The 21,621-nt window shown below is 43.9% G+C and overlaps 1 protein-coding gene across 10 annotated transcripts in view; it reads right to left on the reverse strand.

The window, feature by feature from the left end:
* Positions 1-21,621, reverse strand: part of dmd (dystrophin) — a 2,667,466-nt gene that overhangs the window by 705,723 nt on the left and 1,940,122 nt on the right. For all 10 annotated transcript variants that reach the window (XM_038802261.1, XM_038802266.1, XM_038802267.1 and 7 more), the window contains one exon: positions 11,842-12,006. In XM_038802261.1, the coding sequence (XP_038658189.1) occupies positions 11,842-12,006 (165 nt within the window). The remainder of the gene's footprint in view (positions 1-11,841; positions 12,007-21,621) is intronic.

The raw sequence follows: 21,621 nt of genomic DNA on the forward strand, positions 1-21,621 counted from the left end.
AGACCTGTAATCTTTGTTATTTTTTAAAGTAAATTTAGAGTACCCAATTATTTTTTTCCAATTAAGGGGCAATTTAGCGTGGCCAATCCACCTACCCTGCACAACTTTGGGTTGTGGGGTGAAACCAATGCAGGCATGGGGAGAATGTGCAAACTCCATACAGACAGTGACCCGGGGCCAGGATCGAAACCGGATCCTCAGCGCCATTGGCAGTAGTGCTAACCAGCAGAGCCACCGTGCCACGCCGAAGAAACTGTAATTTAAAGAGAACTTTTTCTTTAGATTATGAAAATATTTTAGTGACTGCTAAAAGCTTTGTGCAATCCTAAATCTTGAATCAACTGATGAACAGAATTTATGTCAGTGGTATCCATTAAATTGTAAGTCATTACAGAATTCACATTATATTTCAAAGTGCTTTCTCATTTTTAAATGTTATATGTATCAGCAATTAAATTGCTGTGGCTACTTTGCAAATGTACTGTGGGAGGAATTCTCCGCTCCCCACGCGGCCTGGGAGAATCGCGGGAGGGCCTCCCGACATTTTTTACGCCCCCCCCCTGCGATTCTCCCCCTCCCTCGGAAAAGTCGGCGCTCGCAGTTTTTCACGGCGAACGGCGATTCTTCGGGCCCGATGGGCCGAGTGCCAGCCCTTCACGCCCGTTTCACCACAGCAGCAACCACACCTGGTCGCTGCATTTGTGAAACAGGCGCCAGATGCCCGTTCGCGCGTCACTTCTGGCAGCCGAGGCCGGGAACGACGGGGGCCCGCTCCTAGCCCCCCGTGTGGGGGTGAATTAGATGTGGGGAGCGGGCCCCAAGGCCGTTGTGAACCACGGTCGAGTTCACGACGGCTTCCGCGATTTTTGGCCTTAGCGGAGAATACCGCCCTGTGTCTTTTGTGAACCATGCCAATTTATAAGGGAATTGTTAAATATGCATGTTTATTAAATCCACTGCCTGAGCACAATAATAATCTCAAGAAGCTTTTGGCACAGAAGGAGGTTGTTCTGTCCACGGCATTTGGCCTGTGTTTTTAATACTGCAATCCACTTTCCCACACTGTCTGAACTCTTGCTCTGTTGCAAACTTTTACTGAATCTTCCCTGAAAAGACCTTGGGTGGAATTCTCTCATCCTAGTACTACGTCCCGTGGCAGGGTGGGAACGTGGAGTGTTTCCCGCTGTGAAGGCAGGTCAGAAAACACACCAAATCCTCCGGACTCGACTTTAATATTTATGCACCATGGGGTTTTGTGCTATATTCCGTGGTGTTGCAGGCCTGTAATCTGCTGCCCTATCGGCACCATAATGAAAAGGCGCCCAATGTCACTTACCCACTATTGAAGGAAGGAGGTGAACCTCCTGATAATGAAGATGGATCTCTATGAGCACTCTGAGGCCGGAAAATGGACCTTCTGAGAAAGAAGATGGATCCCCAGGAACATTCTGAGGCTGGAAGATTGATCCTCCCAGGACACAGAATCTGGAAGGTCTACCTGCAGATACTCCCCCCACTAGTTTCTGTGGCGTTTCAGACCCGCCATCAGCCTCCGTACTGTTTTTCTTCTCTTGTTCCATGTGTGAAGACAGGAACTTTTCCAGTGCCCGGGCCAGCATGTGGTGCAGGAAGTGCCTCCAGCTAAAGCACCTGGAAACCGAGTTTTGGACCTGGAGCGGGAGCTCATGATGTTGTGGAGCAACCACGAAGCAAAGAGTGTCGTTGATAGCACATATAGACAGGTGGTCACACCACAGGCTCAGACTCCACAGGCAGGGAGGGAATGGGTGACCACTAGTCAGAGCAAGAGAGCTGGGCAGGTCATGCAGGAACCTGCTGTAGCCATTCCCCTGCAAAATAGATATACTGGGGTGGGATTTCTGCCGGCTGGATTCTCCATTTTGCCGGCACCCAGGGGTTTCCCAACTGCGTGGGGCTGCCCCACAATGGGAAACCCCATTGACCGGCTGGCGTAACAGAGAATCCCGCCGGCGGGTTGAGGCTGAAAAGTGGCGTGGTGGGGCGGAGAATCCAGCCTACTGTTTTGGATTCTGTTGATGAGAATGACCTCTCAGGGGAAAACAGCAACAGCCAAATTTGTTGCACCACAGTTGGTTCTGCAGCAGAGGGGAGGAGTAAAAAGTGTGGGAATGCAATGGTTACAGGGGATTCGATTGTAAGGGTATAGATAGGCATTTCTGTGGCCGCAAACGAGACTCTAGGAAGGTATGTTGGCTTCCTGGTGCTCGGGTCAAGGATGTCACGGAGCGTTTAGAGGACAAAATGGAAGGGGAGGGTGAACAGTCAGCGGTTGTGGTACGCATCGGTACCAACAACATAGGTAAAAAAAGGGATGAGGTCCTGAAAGCAGAATATAGGGAGTTAGGAAGAAAGTTGGTCTCAAAGGTAGTGCTCTCAGGATTACTACCAGTGCCATGTGTTAATCAGAGTAGAAATCGTAGGATGTATCAGATGAATATGTGGCTGATGAGATGGCATGAGGTGGGGGGCTGGGGGGGGGGGGGGGGGGGGGGGGGGGGGCTGGGGGTTAAAGATTGCTGGGGAATCAGGAACATTTCTGAGGGAGGTGGGACCTGTACAAACTGGACGAGTTACACCTGGGCAAGACCAGGACTGTTGTCCTGGGGTGGGGGGCAGGGGTACTTGCTAGAGTGGTTGTGTAGGGATTAAATTAATATGGCAGGGCGGATGAGAACCTATGTAATGATTCAGAGCAGGGGGGAATCAAGAACAAGAGAAAAAGACAGCAAGGAGAATAAAAAAAGTGACAGGCAAAGAAATCAAGGGCCTGTATCAGATAATGACACTGTAAAAAATAACAGGGACAGGACAAGGAATGCGAAAAGATTTTGTACTTGAACGCATGGAGCATTTAAAATAAAATTGATGAATTCGTCGCACAGATAGATGTAAAGGGATATATTTAGTTGGGATTATGGAGACATGGCTCCAAGGTGACCAAGGATGGGAACTAAACATTGAGGGCTATTCAGTTTTTAGGAAGGACAGACAGAAAGGAAAAGATGGTGGAGTTTCATTGTTGTTTAAAGAAGATATTGATACAATACTAAGGAAAGATATTGGTTCAGATGATGTGGAATCTGTCTGGGTCAAGTTGAGAAACATCAAGGGGCAAAATACAGTCATAGGGGTGGTATACAGACTACCAAATTGTACTGGTAATATTGGGAATAACATTAGACAAGAAATCAGAGATGCATGTGACAAAGGAACAGAGGATTATGGGTACTTTAGTCTGCATATAGGTTGGGTGAGTTAAATTAGTCACAGTACAATAGTGGATGAATTTCTGGAGTGCATAATAATAATAATTGCTGATTGTCACAAGTAGTCTTCAATGAAGTCACTGTGAAAAGCCCTTATGGGATGGTTTTCTGGACCAATATGTTGAGGAACCAAAAAGGGAACAAGCCATCTTGGACTGGGTGTTGTACAATGAGCAAGGATCAGTTGGCAATCTCGTTGTGAACCCTTGGGGATGATGACCACAATATAATAGGATTCTTTATCAAGGTGGATGGTGATTTAGTTGATTCTGAGACCAGCGTCCTGAACCTCAATAAAGATAATTATGCTGGTATGAGGCATGACCGACTGGGAAATGTTACTGAAAGGAAGCACAGTAAGAAGTCTTACAACACCAGGTTAAAGTCCAACAGGTTTGTTTCAAACACGAGCTTTCGGAGCACGGCTCCTTCTTCAGGTGAAGAAGGAGCCGTGCTCCGAAAGCTCGTGTTTGAAACAAACCTGTTGGACTTTAACCTGGTGTTGTAAGACTTCTTACTGTGCTCACCCCAGTCCAACGCCGGCATCTCCACATCATGACTGAAAGGAAGGACAGTGGACAGGCAATGGAAGGCATTCAAGCAACGAATAGGTGAACTCCAAAAGTTGTTTATTCCTATTTGGTGCAAGATTAGAAAGGGAACTGTGGCCAAACCATGGCTTACAAGGTAAATTGGAGATAGTAATAGAAGAAGAGGCATAAAATTAGCAAGAAAAAATAATATACCTGAGGATTGGGAACAGTTTAAAATTCAGCAAAGGTGGCCCAAGGGATTGATTAAGAAGGGGAAGTACAATTTGAAAGTAAGTTGGCAGGGAACATAAAAACTGACTGTAAAAGATTCAATAGGTATGTAAAGAGAAAAAGATTAATAAAAATGAATGCAGGCCCCTTCCAGTCAGAAACAGGGGATTCATAACAGGAAACTAAGAAATGGCTGCGGAAGTAAATTCGAACTCCGCTTCTATTTTCATAAAAGACAGCATGAATAATGTTCCGAAAGTTCTGGGAAACACAAGTTTCAGTGAGGAGCTGAAAGAAATTAGTATTAATAAAGAAATGGTTTTGGGGAAATTAATGGGATTGAAGGCAGGCAAATCTCCAGGGCCTGATAATCTTCATCCCAGAGAAAGTGGCCCGAGAAATAGTAGCTCCATTAGTGGTCATTTTCCAAACTTCTTTGGACTCTGGAATGGCTCCGACGGATTGGAGGGTAATGTAACCCCACTATTCAAAAAGGGAGGTAGAGAGAAAACAGGGAGCTATAGACCACTGAGCCTAACGTCAGAAGTAAGGAAGTTATTATCAAGGATTTCATAGCACAGCATTTGGGAAGCAGTGGTGAAATCAGACAAAGTCAGCATGCATTTACGAAAGGAAAATCATGCTTGACAAATCTACTAAAATTCTCTGAAGATGCAATTTCGAGAGTTGACCCAGGGAGAACCGGGGGAATGTGGTTGATGTGACTTTCAGAAGGCTTTCGACAAGGTTTCATATAGCAGATTACGATGTAAAGTTAAAATGCATGGGAATTACGGGTAATGTCTTGAGATGGCTAGAAAACTGGTTCACAAACAGGAAGCAAGAAGTTGGAACAAATGGGTAATTTTCTGATTGGCAGAGTAACTACTGGGATACCGCAGGAATCTGTGCTAGGACCTCAACTGGTCACATTATATCTTAATGATTTGGACAAGGGAACTAAATGTATTATTTCCAAATTTCCAGGTGATACAAAGTTGGGTGAGAGGGTGAACTGTGAGGAGGATGCAGAAATGATTCAGAGAGATTTGGACAGGCTGAGTGAGTGGCCACAGGCATGGCAGATGCAGTATAATGTGGATAAATGTGAGGTTATCCACTTCAGTAGCAAAAATAAGAAGGCAGATTATTATTTGAATGGGTGTAAATTGACAGATGGATAATCAGAAAAATCTTGGTGTGGTGTCCTCGTGCATCTGTCTCTGAAAGTAAGCCTGCAGGTACAGCAGGCAGTAAAGAAAGCAAATGCTATTTTGGCCTTCACAGCAAGAGGATTTCAATATATGAATAGAGATGTTTTACTGCAATTGTATAGGGCATTGGTGAGGCCACACCTGGAGTATTGTGTGTAGTTTTGGGGTCCTTATGTGAGGAAGGATGTTCTTGCTATGGAGGGAGTGCAGCAAAGATTTACCAGGCTGATTTCTGGGATGGCGGGACTGTCCTATGAGGCGAGATTTAGGATTAGATTAATTGGAGTTTAGAAGAGTGAGAAGGGATCTCATAGAAACTTACAAACTTGTAACAGGATTAGACAGGGTAGATTCAGAAAGAATATTCCCAATGGTGGGGGAGTCCAGAACTAGGAGTCATAGTTTGAAGATAAGAGGTAAACCTTTTAGGACTGAGGTGAGGAGAAATTTCTTCACTCGGAGAGTGGTGGATCTGTGCATTTTACTACCACAGGAAGTACTTGAGGCCCAAACGTTGTGTAATTTCACAAAGGAATTGGATATAGCTCTTAGGGCTAAAGGGATCAAGGGATATGGGAGGGAAGGGGGAGGAAGGCGGGATCAAGCTATTGAACTTGATGATCAGCCATGATCGTAATGAATGGCGGAGCAGGCGAGAAGGGCCAAATGACTTCTATTGCTTCTATTTTGTATTTATGTTTCTAAACTCCAGAGGCAGCCCGAAGCATTGTTCAGGTGAGTCCTGGCATTTGCATGCCACATTTTCCATATGTGTTTTGCACAGGCACGTTTTGCTGCTGGAGTTGCAGAGAATAGACTGTGATTGGTTGTGCTTTCACCTTCATCTCTTTAGCGCAATGAAAATGAGTTTCAGGCAGATTTTCCAATCTATCATGATGGGCACCAGCGGATAATCCCACAGTAAATTCACGTCTATGTAAAACCAATTCTAGGCCTCCCTTTGAATTCTTCCCCCCACCATCCATTGAAGCCGCCGGCAGGGGAATGGGAGAATTCTTCCCCTCATGATTCCTGTCTCAACTATCCCCCACATCAAAGCATTCCATGCCTGAATAACTCGACATAGAGAAATCTCATCTAAGCCCTCTCCTTTTCTTGGTCAATTTTACATCAATAACTCATCATTATGTCCCTTTCAACCAGAGGAAATATGCGTGAAGTTTTATTTTATGTTATCGTTTCTAAAAGTGCTATGCAGACTTACCTCAATTGCTTGGGGGCAGACATTACAGTGGAACACACAGCTCATGACAGGGTAGCATAGTGGGTAGCACTGTTGCTTCACAGCGCCAGGGTCCCAGCTTCAATTCCCGGCTTGAGTCACTGTCTGTGCGGAGTCTGCACGTTATTCTTGTTTCTGCGTGGGTTTCCTCTGCGTGCTCTGGGTTCCTCCCACAAGTCTCGAAAGAAGTGCTATTAGGTAATTTGGACATTCTGAATTCTCCCTCTGTGTACCCGAACAGGTGCTTGGAATGTGGTGACGAGGGGCTTTTAACAGTAACTTTATTACAGTGTTAATGTATGTCTACTTGTGACAATAAACATTATTATTATTATTGTATGTGAACAAATTTCTCCCCAATAGCCTGTCTTGCATAACCTACCAAACTTCGAAAATATACTGCGCATATCATGGGATCGAGTTACATATTTCATATATTTTAGATTATAACTTTTATTTTTAGGAATTAATGTGCTAACTGTAAGATAAATCGAAGTATCTGCCTGAGAAACTGATAAACAACCCAATTGTGACTGCTAATCGAACAATTTTGGAGTTAATTACAGGTCAAAGGTAACCTATGTTTATCTTACATGATGTGGAGATGACGGCGTTGGACTGGGGTGAGCACAGTAAGAAGTCTTACGACACCAGGTTAAAGTCCAACATGTTTGTTTCAAACACCTGAATTCACCTGAAGAAGGAGCAGTGCTCCGAAAGCTAGTGTCTGAAACAAACATGTTGGACTTTAACCTGGTGTTGTAAGACTTCTTACTGTTATCTTACATGGTCAGAGGTAGAGGCGTTAAAGCATTGAACAACGGAAGGTAAAATCATTTGTTCAAAGTTCTGTTTGAACCACCACCAGCCTCGTTGCCATGAAGGTGGGTTTTGGGGAGGTGGGGGTGATTTGAAGGTTTCCTCTTTCAATTTAGCTGTGTTTTCACTTAGAAATGTTTCAATTTGCACTTTTGGTTCAGGTGTAGGTTTCTACTCACTGAGTTGGGAGAGCCGATAGAGATAAATGTTAGTCAGGTCAGCATCTTAAGCAAAGAAAATACTAACTTCATCCTCTACTGTGTAGGATGTGGGCAAGGCTCAAATACACAACAGGGAATCAATCTAAAGATACACCAAGTTTGAAGATGGAGGAAGAAATCAACAGTAGTTCTGACAGAGATTTGTGGTAGGAAATAACTTGCAAAGTTAGTTTGGAAAGCTGTGTGATTTCCAGGAAGGCAGTTAGATAGCTGTTTGATCCCTGTACATGGAGCTGTGGATTTAGTGTTGAGATCTTTAAGGAAAAGTTGGAATGTTCTTTAGCCAAAAAAATAATGTTAGGATCTCCATAAACCTTGGGCGGGATTCTTCGATAATGGGGCTTCTCCATTTTGCAGGGGGCTAGCAGGGCCCCGGGGTAGTCCTTGCAGCTCCGGCTGCCAATACGGGGCCCTGCACTTCCGACCGCGGGTCCGCTTATGCACGCGGCGGCCGCCTGCGGTGGCGGCCCCACGCAACATGGCGGTTCCACACCGCGGGCTGGCCCCGGCAATATAGGCCACCCTGAGATCACGCGTGCCCGTCGATCGGTTGCCGTTGATCACAAGCCTGGCTGTGAACCACGGCGGCAGGAATTCAGCCAGTTGTCAGTGGAGAATCGCCGTGGGGCCTCTTTCAATGCCCCCCGACCGGCGCCACATTGACCGTGCGTGCATGACTGGTAGCGATTCCCCGGTCCTTGGAAAATCGCGGGAAGGCGTCGGACCGGATCGCGGGTCTGTTGCCCATTCTCCGTTCCCACGCTGAGGGCGATTGCAGCGCGGAAGCTCGGAGAATTCCAGCCCTTATACCTTGGAGAAAGCTGAAATACTGATGAGAATTGAAGTGAATTTCAGAGGCCTGTGGCCTACCTTCGGTTTGGTCTCGAAAGAAGTGAATGAACCTTCAACTTTTTATAAGTTGGGAAGTATTGCGGAGAAGTAACAAGTAGAACCAAGTTCTTACCATAAATCTTTATGAACCATGGGCGGGATTCTCCATTGCACCGGCAGCGCACCCACACTGCGGATTTCCCAATAGTGTGGTGCTGCTCCAAATGGGAAACCCCATTGGCCGGCTAGCGGGACGGAGAATCCCACAGCCAGCAGGTAACGCCACACCAGAAAACTGTTGATGCTGGACTGAGCATCCTGCTCCATAGCTTTCAGTTAGCAGTGTTTGCTTTGTTTAAATTTTTCTTGCATGCAATAAAGTTGCTTTTTAATTAAACGTTAAGTTTTGAAGTATTTCTGTCAATTAATGAGAGGCTGTGGGATTCTCCATCGTCAGGATCCTCCGCTTTGCCGGCAGTGCACCCTTGCCCGCAGGTTTCCCGATGGTGTGGGGTGGCCACAATTGGAAATCCAATTGGCCGTCTGTGGGAACGACGAATCCTGCTGCCGGAGAGGACGCGCTACGCAGGAAAATGGGGCAAGCGGGACGGAGAATCCCGCCCAAGATCTTTGGATTGCATTCTAAACGTTAATGATCCTGAACAGGACCTAAAATAATTTAATCATTTGGTAGAGCCTAACAGGACCGAACAATAATTTAATTGTTTGGTAGTGCAGACTGTGAGTAATGCTGAGAAAAAGAAAATTTTTTGTCAAAGCTTTTCATGTCGCACTCATCAGGGAAAGAATACAATGTAAGGGGAAGCAACAAAGTTTGAGGGGTGGGGGGGGGAATTGGGGAATACTTTGGCGGGGGAGGAGCGCTCCAATGCAGGGGGTTGGGGGGGGGGGGGGGGTGTTCGTCTGGCTGTTTTCAATAGTTATTCGGAATTTAGAAGTTTTTTTAATTCTTCTGAGATTTTCTGGGTAAATATTCATGTAACACTGGAGGAACTGTCTGAAGTTTGCAATTTTCAGATAGTTCCCAGCGGAGGGAAATTGTCCAGAGGAAGTGAGCACTTCTGGGCAGTTGCCATGCGAACACTTACCTGTAAAGATATGATCCCCAGTGCATCTTTGGGGTACCCCCAAAATCTGAGACTTGGGAGCTCAGAGGTCACGGCTTGTTATATCGTGACATCTATACTCTCTATCTCTTGCCATTATATCAAGTAATCCATTCGATTTTTTTCATGGAATTATCCATTTGAAGTGCTACTTTTAATGTCTTGTGAATATGAATCCCTAAATCCTTTTGCTCTTGCACTTTGTCTAGCTTTTCAGTATCCCAAGCTGAACACCAGACAGGAAGTAAAAACAGTATTACAGTCTGAATAACATTATCAGGTCTATCAAACAACAATCTTCTTTTCTGAATTATGCGCTGACTGCCTCTAATTATTTTCTCTTCATCTAGATATTTGCCAATTTTATATTTAATTAAAGATTTCAAACTGTTACCTAACACAGATGTTAACCTAGCGCCGCTCAATTATCTGAGTGAAAATGAGCATTACATTGGCCACTCTCCAGTCCGCTGCACATATCCACTCATATAAACCCCTGAAATATGAACACAGAATTTCCCAGAATGGCGCAAACAATGACATACACCATTAATTATATGATTTTGTACATTGATATTCCTTTTATGACCTTATGCCAAAATATCCTGAAAAGTAGCTTGAACATTCTGCTGCAAACATAGCCGTGAATCCTGAGAAGCAAGGTAGCCAATAGTTCATCCTAACTCCATTAATAATCAACTAGTGGATCAACATTGGCATAATTTGGGTGAAGGGAAATCTGAATTTCAAGTTCTTTCACTTTGTTGAACCTGATTTACAGAATCAATTGGTTGCTGTATTCTGTTTTCAGCAACATTTTAAATTCCCATTGTTTTAAGTCATGTATTTAGAAAATATTAGTTATTTACACTACCTAGATAGTCTCAGGTTGAACAAGTTTAGCATAAAATTGGTGCTTCTTTACCTGTTTCCCAGGTGCCAAACTGGAGAAAAAGGAATTAATTTTGCGCGCCGATGTGCATCCCAATGGCTTCTGAAATAATGATATGACATTGGTTCGGGCAATATGTGGACACTGCTGACATATTTGCTGACAGCCACCTTGAATAGGCATTAAGTCTATTATATTCACTAATAAGCGGCATTACGACCATTGAAGGATCACTTTCCAAAATTCATCAGAAATTCAGTGAAGCATACACTAGTTTTTGAAGATTGTTGGCAGGATCTTCCTGATCTAATTTCTCTGTTCTTGCTTTCTTTACTTCGGAATAGTCACCAAATCTTCCTCTGTGACTGATGGTTCCCTATCTCTCAATGGACTGACTACTCAATGCAACCCTTGCTCCAATAGCCTTGCTCCATGCTACTGTGTCGGATTATCTTAAATACCTTGAGCTTCTAATTAAATTTATATTCTTATGTATCTAAATTTATATAAACTATTCTGGGGGCAGCATGGTGGCACAGTTGTTAGCATTGCTGCGTACGGCGCTGAGGACCTGGGTTCGAATCCCGGCCCTGGGTCACCCCACAACCCAAAGATGTGCAGGGTAGGTGGATTGGCCATGCTAAATTGCCCCTTAATTGGAAAAAATAATTGGGTACTCTAAATTAAAAATATATATATATAAACTCTTCTGCTCCTTCTTGCCCTTCTGCTCTCCACGTTAAGAACTTCTCTCTTACATTTGTATTACACAAGTATAAGGAAAGACAAATTCCATTTTAACCCCAGCTATTCAGAGCGATCTCAAATGGTGCATAGAAATCTCCCATTTTTGTCAGGGAGATTTTGTCCTTACCAGGTCATTATTCTCATCACCAGGTCTCTCGGCCTTACCAAATTACACCGGTGCGTGGTTGGTATCTAACTCTCACGGAAGACAAATGGTCAGGTTTATATACATGCCAAAGCCAAATAATAAAATTTCTTTCACACCAACCTCCATATCAAGAGCTTGATGCAACCTAAACAGTCTTTAATCACTGCTCACTCCAAGGTCCTGCAATGCTAAAATGCAAACACTTATTTGGTCATCTGCATAGCCCTTCTCGGATCCTTGTGTATTCTGCTTTCCAACAATTAAACATTGTGGTTCCAACATCTTCTTCACCTATATTGTGGTACTAGTGTTTGAGTCTTATGTAGAACCATTCTTCTTTCCAAATTCTATTCCAGAACCTCTAGCCCAGCAAAAACCTGCTGTGAGATTTTCTTTTACTGCCACACTACTTTCCTTAGCAGCCATCACTGCAAATTTCTAACTCTATTCAATACAGTTTAGACTGAGAAATGCTATTCTAGGGAGATACAGTAATTGTATGTATATGGTCATTGGAATAATTTTACCTTAATATCAAAGACTTCTGGTCTTGGTGCTTGCTTGTATAACTCCAACTGATCCTTTGTAGAAGAGGCCCACAGTGTTAACAGATTTAGCTGCTGTTGAAATCGTGTAATGTCCTTCAGCAACTCTTCTATTTTGTTTTGTTTATCAGGCAGATTCTTTGACACCTATAAAATAAAAGTAGAAGAAAATTGAAACTGATGTAGATTAGTATTTTTAACTCTTACTATAATTTAATGGAACATTTACTTTGCAGTTGCAATTCAAACTCAAAGGACTTTTGTTGAAAATTTATGTTGCATTGAAATAATCAGTTCTTCCCCATTTCATTTATATTCATGTTCCAGCTTGCATTAATGGGATATTACTTTCAGCCTGTTTGAGTACAACGTATTAATGATAAATTCAGCCATCCTAATCTCTGATGATGAGCCATTTACAGGAGACAATAAATCTAAAACCACAGGAGGAGACCTCAGAAATAACTGTTTCCATGACAACAGCTGCTGAGGTGCAGCAAGATTTGACAGACTGGTGATGTTTAACTGGTTGAATGCTTATGAGACCCAACATTTACGAACTGCTTTATTTACAACATTCAGAACACAGCACTCCCACTCAAATGTACAATTATTGTTGGCAAATGTGGCCACTTTCGGTTTGAGATCCTGTGAAATGGGTTCTATTCTGGAAAGCCGTGGCTCAGTCAGCAGCACCGCTGTCGAGTCAGATGGTCATTAGTTCACATCCCACTCCTGGGTTTTGAGCACAGAATCTATAGTGCAATATTGTAAGAGAGTGCTACATTGTGAGTTGAAATGCGAAACCAAAGCACCAGCTCTCCGCTCAGTTAGATGTCCTCCTCATCTGGCATGCATGCAGCCTTGCACTGACTTCCCACACTTTCTGCCTTCAATGCTTTTCCACCATCATCCAAGTGGGAGGTGTAGTATTATGTGTGAATAGAATAGATATACTAACCAGTGATGCAGACTATGATATATCTGTGGCATCAAAAGTCATGTTCTAGAGCAAGGTTTTTCAAATTGCTGATCACGACCTGCGGGTGGCAGGTGTCGGAAAGGTCGCCGAGCGATTGGTCAGGGCATTCCCGATCATGGGAGAAGCACCCAATGGCCATGACTAGCTTTTAGATTGAGAATACCGGTGCGACTGGTTTTTAAATGCAAACGGTGCAGTCTTCCGTCAGAAGCGGAAGCAGAGAGCAGGTCACACACCTGCTGCATACACTGACATCATGCCCCTGTACATCCATGCTTTTGGCGGAAAACCACCGAGGAGCGATTCCTCCAATTTCGAACTGAGCAGACAAGGCTTCATGACTGTGGAGAACTGAAGATGGACCGTTTTGTTATAAGGAAGAGAGAACCAGAGACACAAGCAGGCCAGGATCTCACAACTGAATCTGCTGGAGAGAGTTTCTCAGGAGAGCCCACGGCAGGACTGTATACAGAGGTCAGGGCCTCTGGCGAACAGCTTACAAAGAATTTACTGAAATCAGGAACAAAGTAATATAAAGATGATTTCTTGAGTTATGGCTTTATTAATTATGCCAATGCAAATCAGGATGTGTATTATGCAGAGAAATACTGGCAAATTAAAGTTTAAAACTCTCCAAGCTTCAAAGACATTTGAAGACTAAGCATGGCAAGATTGAGGACAAACTTCTTGTTTTTGTTCAAAGGTTGCGGTGAGAACTTACATCATCAGCTGAAGTCCTTTGCCGAAATGTAACATTGAATGACAAAGCACAATTAGCCTCTTACATGGGAGGCACGGTAGCACTGTTGCTTCACAGCGCCAGGGACTCGGGTTCGATTCCCGGCTTTGGGTCACTGTCTGTGCGGAGTCTGCACATTCTCCCCGTGTCTGTGTGCGGTAACTCTGGGTGCTCCGGTTTCCTCCCACAAGTCCCGAAAGACGTGCTGTTCAACATTCTGAATTCTCCCTCTGTGTACCCGAACAGGCACCAGTGTGGCGACTTGGGGATTTTCACAGTAACTTAATTGCAGTGTGAATGTAAGCCTACTTGTTACACTAATAAAGATTATAATTACATGGTAGCTTACTGTGTAGCTAAAGTGAAAAGGCACCACACTGTCGCAGAGAAATTAATTCTCCTTGCAGCATTCGACATGGCGCGTACGGTCCGAGAAGAGGTCAACTTAAAAACTGAAGTGCATCCCACTTAGTGACAACACAGTGACTCGCCTAATTTTAAATATTGCGAAGAATTTAGAAGCCCAGCTTATTTACCATTTAAAGTCACCTCAGGAGTTCTCCATACAACTGGATAAAAGTACAGACTTTTCAGATTGTGCAACCTTGCTAGTTTATGTTAGGTATGTTTGGCACAATGAATATGTTGAAGATTTGCTGTGCTGCCTAACATTACCAACCAGCACAATTGGGGCAGAGACTTTTGTGGCATTGAATAGTTAGGTGGTTGGAAAGTGTAGGCTCGACTAGGTTCATTGCAGACGATTCACAAGCGATGAGGCAACCACCAGGATTGGGAAAAACAGCAGAGTTATAATGAGGATTAAGGAGGCAGCTGGTCGGGACATTGTTTGGAATCATTGACATATTCACCATGAGGCACTGGCATCAAAAGGAATTCCATCCAATCTTGAAGTGGTATTGACAGGAATTGTGAAAGTTGTGAATTTCATGAAATGCAGCACACGCAATACCAGGCTTTTTGAGGCTCTGTGTTCTGATATGGGCACCAAGCACACACTGTTCCACTCAGAGATATGTTGGTTGTCAAGAGGTTAGGTGCTTGTCAGAGTTTACGAACTGACGTATCAAGTCCACATTTCCTCCTTAAGAAATTGTCCCCTCTGGCTGATTTGTTTGGTGATGAAACTTGGATGCTAACAATGTCTTACCTTGCAGACATCTTTTCAATTCTAAATGAGCTGAACCTCAAATTGCAAGGGGAGAATGATGATTGCTTTCGGCACTGTGAAGAAATGGATGCTTTCTTGAAAGTTCAGCAAGTGCGAGTACAAAGCCAAAACTACTACATATTCCCCACACTACTGTAACACATCAAAGAAAACAATGTTGGTAAGGGAACTGTCAATAGACTGGCAAGCCTTATTCAGTCGCATCTGGCTGCACTGATCAACAGTTTTGTCGCTACTTTCCAGAGGAGAAGTTTCAGTATTTGAAATAGAAGAGGCGGGTGAAAAATCCTTTTGAGTTTGAGACCCTAGAGTCAATTATTAACATACAGCATACAAATGAAGAGACAGAACTTCTGCACCTCACCTGTGACAACATATTAAAATTATGCCACAAGTCCATGAGGCTGTCAGAATTCTGGAGTAGTGCCTCCAAGGAGTTTCCAGTGCCAAGTAAAACAAACATCTTGACATTGCTATTGCCCTTCACATTGACCAACATGTGTGAGGTTGAATTTTCTGTCCTCACAAATATCAGTGCAAAGGAACTGGCTGAACTCTGCACCTGAGTTGTGCATTGCCCTCTCCTCCTGAGAATCTGATGGGAGTCAGATTGTGAGGACAAAGCAGGCTCACCTGTCGCATTAAAGGTAACCATGTGTTGCGAAGGTCAGGCAGCGTGGGTCGCAAAGTTCAGCCAACTGGTAAAAGTGGGTGCCGGGAAAGAAAGTTTGAATAACACAAGCAGATAGGCAGCACTGAAGAGAGATGAGTGTCCTCAGTAACCCATATATACACATACACTCATATTCAGAGTAACTACCCGAGTCTAGCTACAGGCCTTCTTTATAAGATACAAGACATGGCACATCAGTGAAACATGTCAGCAGCTGTGGTGACAGCAAATTAAGCAAAAGTTGATGCCCTTGATAGAACATGTACAGCCCATAATGGCAATGTACCTTCTGCTTTTAGGTGCTCTTTAAAACCTTGCCCTTTGGCCAAGATTTTGGTTATCTGTCTTCATAACCCCTCCCATGACTTGATGTCAAGTTTTATTTGGCAATACTCCTTTACGTATTGGGATGACTTACTACAGTAAAGGTGCAAAATAAATATAAGCCGTTGCTGATGATGAAAAAGATCCCATAACACTGTTTCAATGTTCTCCCCTTTTTGTTACCCAATTTAAATTCCTTGATCAACATTATTAAAACTGGTCATTGCCTCATTGCTGATCATAGAACCTCGATGTGCACAAATTGGCTGATACATTCCCCTCATTACAACAAAGCAACTTATTGACTGTAAGGCGCTTTACCATATCCTGAGGCATTGAAAGACACTATATAAATACAATTACTTCTCTATTGTCCTGATCGGTTCATTTTTTTCTCTCTTTGACACGACGACTTATGCAAGAAGTCACAAAAATTCACACCCAGCCAAAGTTGCAGTATGTAAAAGTAAAACTTCTCTAGTGTGTTGATAATGGCAGACCACTTTCAGAAGAGAGAAGCATTGGAGACATGTATTATGAGGAAGGCCTTTTCATTAAACGGTTGCACGCTGATTCTTTTAGGCTCAAATTAGAATTCACAACAGTTGTGAAAGTGAATTTAGAAGTAAAGACCTGGGCAAAATGACCTGCTCTACTCCAGGACTGCAGTCGCTTATGGATAAGATACAACCTGTAACATCCAGCCAATATTCTTACTTGTTTTCACAGAATTCCATGAATATCTATGAATATTTTAATGAAAATTAGGTTCAAATAGCTTGTCATAATTACTGTTTGCAACCATAAGTATTTTGACATGCAATGGTTGTGACTTACAAAGCATGACTGGTCATTGTAGTTGTTTACTTCAGAAGAGAAAAGTTCTGATTGAAAAGGAATTGAATTAACAGCATGGTGGTTTGCCAATTAAAAACCATGCCTTCCAAATAATCTACACAATTAGGATACATTTTTAATAGGATGTACACCTTTTTTAACACGACATAATTCAATATAAAACATGAAACTGAAAGAGTTGTGCTTATTAAATCAAAGGCCAAGTATAATTCTGAAATGGTGCTTTGGAGCTTTTAGCTGACAAAGTAGGGCTGACCTCCACCATGGGCGGAGCAAGGGTGTCGATACTGAATCAGAATGGGAATTGAACTCCGTGCTGTTGGCTCTAATCTGATCCTCACCAGACGTCAGGTAACTGAGCCAAACAGAGAGATTTGGGGGTTCAGGTGCATAGATCTTTAAAATGCTACGGACAAGTGCAGAAAATAATTAAAAAGGCTGGCTTTTGTATCCAGAGAATTGCAGTAGAAAGACACAGAAGTTATGCTGCAGTTATGCAAAACCTTAGTTAGACTCCACTTGGACAACTGTGAGCAGTTCTGGGAACCACACCTCAGGAAGGGTATATTGGGCTTAGAGGGAGTGCAATGTAGGTTTATAAAAATTATACCTGGACTAAAGGTTTAAATTATGAGGACAGATTACACAAATTAGGCTTGTTTTTGCTAGAGTTTAGGAGGTCAATGGGTGATCAGATCGAAGTATTCAAGATATTAACAGGGAAAGACAGGGTAGATAAAGATAGCACAGTGGTTAGCACTGTTGCTCCACAGCGCCAGGGACCTGGGTTCAATTCCCAGCTTGGGTCACTGTCTGTGCGGAGCCTGCACGCTCTCCTCGTGTTTGCGTGGGTTTCCTGTGGGTGTTCCAGTTTCCTCCCACAAGTCCCGAAAGACATGCTTGTTAGGAGAATTGAACATTCTGAATTCTCCCTCAGTGTACCCAAACAGGCATTGTAGTGTGGCTATTTAAAAAGTGGATTCAAATCACACTCCCAGTGAGCACACCCAGTGAGCCAGGAAAAAATCCAGAGTGAGACACATCGAAGAGTGAGTTTGGGAGCTGGGAATTTGAAGCTAAGTGAGAATTCGAGGCTTTGTGGAAGGAGGTGCTTTTTATCCCTTGATTTGTTACCAGTGAGTGGCCTTGCCCTGCTACAGGTGACTACAATGAAGAGAGCTGATTGGTGAGTAGCAAGGAAGGCAGGTAAGTCCTTCATATTGGGAGCAGAGCTGAGCGGGAGAAACCCGGAGTGCAGTCTGGGAAGGTAAGTGGTACTTCGTGTCTGTCTCTCTTTCTGTTTTCAAATTGTGCGTCCGGGGGGGGGGGGGGGGGCTGTGAAGTGATGTCACATTACTTCGTGTCTGTCTCTCTTTCTGTTTTCAAATTGTGCGTCCGGGGGGGGGGGGCTGTGAAGTGATGTCACATTAAAGCTGTGACCTGATTGGTTGGTAGGGAATCTGTTAATTTTTTTTATTGAAAAAACAAATTAAAACAAATTAATTGACTAGGTAGAGGAGTAACTAAACCCGAGGGCAGTGATTAGTATTTAGCATTTAATTTTACAGCAGAAATCTAGCGCCAGGGACCATATAGTTTATTATACCTTAATCTAATAAAAATTTAAGTATTTATTTTGAATTAATTAACTTGTCTTAAATGGCAGTCAGCGGGGTGTAGTGCTCTAACTGTGAGGTATGGGAGATCCATTACACTTCCAGCGTTCCGGTCGACCACGTCTGGAGGAAGCGTAACCAATGTCGGCTCCTCACAGACCGCGTGGTTTGGTTGGAGCAGCATTTGGATGCACTTAGGAGCATGCAGGTGGTGGAAAGCATCATAGATAGGAGTTATAGAGATGTGGTCATACCCAAGGTGCAGGCAGACAGATGGGTGACCGGTAGAAAGGGCAGGCAGTCGGCACAGGAATCCCCTGTGGTTGACCCCCTCTCTAACAAGTATACTGTTTTGGATACTGTTGGGGGGGGGGGGGGGGGGGGGGGGGGGGTGTAGCCTATCAGGGGAAAAAAACAGCAGCCAGAACAGTGGCACCACAACTGGCTCAGTTGTTCAGCAGGGGAGGGCAAAGTGCAGGAGAGCGATAGTTATAGGGGACTCTATTGTAAGGGGCACAGACAGGCACTTCTGTCGATGTGAAAGACTCCAGGATGGTATGTTGCCACCCTTGTGCTAGTGTCAAGGATGTCTCTGAATGAACACAGGACATCCTGAAGGGGGAGGGTGAACAGTCAGAGGTCGTAGTGCACATAGGTACTAATGACATAGGCAGGAAGAGTGATGAGGTCCTGCAGAAGGAGTTCAAGGTGGTAGGCAATAAGCTAAAAAGCAGGACCTCAAGGGTTGTAATCTCAGAATTACTCCTGTGCCACATGCCAGTGAGGCTAGAAATAGGAGGATAGTGCATCTAAATGCATGGCGAAACTGGTGGTGTAGGAGGGTGGGTTTCAGATTTCTGGAGCACTGTGGTCTCTTCCAGGGCAGGAAGGACGGGTTGCATCTATCCTGGCGGGGAGGTTTGCTAGAGTCACTCGAGAGGATTTAAACTAATATGGCAGGGGGGGAACCAGAGCGTTAGTTTTGAAGGTATAATTACTGAAGAGGAAATAAAGAACAAAAAATAAGAAAACAACATCACCCTATCTGCTCAAATGCAATGGCTTGAAGTGTATTTGTTTCAACACCAGAAGTAAAGTAGGTAACGCAGGTGAACTTAGATCACTTATTAGTCCTTGTAACTATGATGTCGTGGCTATCACACAAACGTGGTTAAAGGAAGGGCAGGATTGCCAGCTGAATGTTGGAGGATATATATGCTTCAGGAGAGATAGAGAGGGATGTAAAAGGGATGGGGGAGTAGCATTGCTGGTTAAGGAGAATTTTATAGCCGTACTGCAGGAGGACACCTTGGAGGGCTCATACAATGAGGCAATCTGGGTAGAGCTCAGGAACAAGGGGAGAATGTGAAAACTCCACACGGTCAGTGACCCAGAGCCGGGATCGAACCTGGGACCTCGGTGCCGTGGGGCAGCAATGCTAACCACTGCGCCACTGTGCTGCCCTACAGGAAAGCTTCTTGATGCAATATGTTGATTGCCCAACTCGGGAAGAAGTACTGGACCTGGTATTGGGGAATGAGCCTGGACAGGTGGTTGAGGTTTCAGTATGGGGACCATTTTGGGAGTGATGACCATAATTCCATCATGTTGAGGGTACTTTTGGACAGGGATGAGGATAACCCTTACATTAAGGTGTAAAGTCTGGTATGGCAACTGCTCGGTGCAAGATCGCAAGAAACTGCAGTGTGGTGAACACAGCCCAACGTATCACACAAACTTGCCACTCCCACCTTGATTCCGTATACACCTCCCGCTGCCTCAGGAAGACAGACAGCATTATGAGAGACCCCTGCCACACAGGTATTGCCTTCTTCCAGATGCTTCCATCAGGCAGAAGGTACAGAAGTCTGAAGACCCGCACATCCAGACATTGGAACAGCTTCTTCCCCACAGCTACAAGACTCCTCAATGACTCCCACTCGGACTGATCTGTTCCCTGTAAGAACACTATTCATGACACCCTATGCTGCTCTTGCTCATCTATTTGCTTTGTTTGGCCCCTTGTTCCGCACTGTAATGAATCACTGTTTGTCGATGTACCATTTGTCAATGTTCTCTGTTGATTATCCTTTTTGTCTACTTTGTACGTACTGTGCATGTTCCCTCGGCCGCAGAAAAATACTTTTCACCGTACTTCGGTACATGTGACAATAAATCAAATCAAATCAAAGGTAAATTACGATAAAATTAGACAGGAATTGAAGAATTTGGATTCGGTGCGGCTGTTAGAGGGTAAATCAACATCGGACATGTGGGAGTCTTTCAAGCGACAGTTGATTAGCATTCAGGAAAGTCACATTCCTGAGAGAATGAAGGGCGTTTCGGGAACCTTGGATAACAAAGGATATTGGGAACCTCGTCAAAAAGAAAAAGGAGGCTTTTGTGCGATCTAAAATGGTGGGGACAGTCAAAACTCTTGAGGAGTATAAAGAAAGTAGGAAGGTACTCAAACGGGAAATTACGAGGGCGAGGAGGAGTCATGAAAAGTTTTAGCAAATAGGATTAAGGTGAATCCCAAAGCTTTTTATTCGTATGTAAAAAGTAAAGGGGTGGTCAAGGAAAGGATTGGACCACTTAAGGACAGAGGGGGGAATCTATGTGTTGAGCCAGAGAAAATGGGCGAGCCACTAAATGAGTACTTTGCATCAGTGTTCACCAAAGAAATGGAATTTGTGGAAGATGATTTTTGGGTATGGTGTGGACAGTTTGGGCCATGTTGACATCCAAAAGGAGGAAGTATTGAGTCTTTTAAAATACATTAAGGGAGACAAGTCTCCTGGGCTGGATAGGATTTTCCCCAGAATATTGAAGGAAGGGAGGAAATTGCTGGGGCCTTAACTGACATCTTTGTCTCCTCATTTGCTGCAGGTGAGATCATAGAGGACCGGAGAATAGGTCATGTAGTACCACTGTTTAAGAAACGTAGCTTGGATAAGGTTAGCCAACACAAGTGGACAAGGTAGTCAAAAACACACAAAGAATACTTGACTTCATTGGACAGGGCATCGAGTATAAAAACTGGCAATTCATGCTACACTTGTATAGAACCTTGGTAAGGCCTCACTTGGAATATTGCGCACAATTCCGGTCGCCACACGACCAGAAGGATGTAGAGGCTTTGGAAAGGGTACAGAAGAGATTTACCAAGATTTTGATTGGTCTGGAGGCTGTCAGCTATACGGAGAGGGTGAATAGACTCAGATTGTTTTCATTAGAACAATGGAGGTTGAGGGGTGGCCTGATGGAGGTCTCCAAGATTTTGAGCGGTATGGAGAGAGTGGATGGGCAGGTATTTTTTCACAGCGTTGAGAGTTCAGTCACCAGGATGCTTAGGTTTAAGGTCCATGGGGCAAAGTT

The sequence above is a fragment of the Scyliorhinus canicula genome, chromosome 7 (genome assembly GCF_902713615.1).
Source record: "Scyliorhinus canicula chromosome 7, sScyCan1.1, whole genome shotgun sequence".
NCBI classification, from domain to species: Eukaryota; Metazoa; Chordata; class Chondrichthyes; order Carcharhiniformes; family Scyliorhinidae; genus Scyliorhinus; species Scyliorhinus canicula.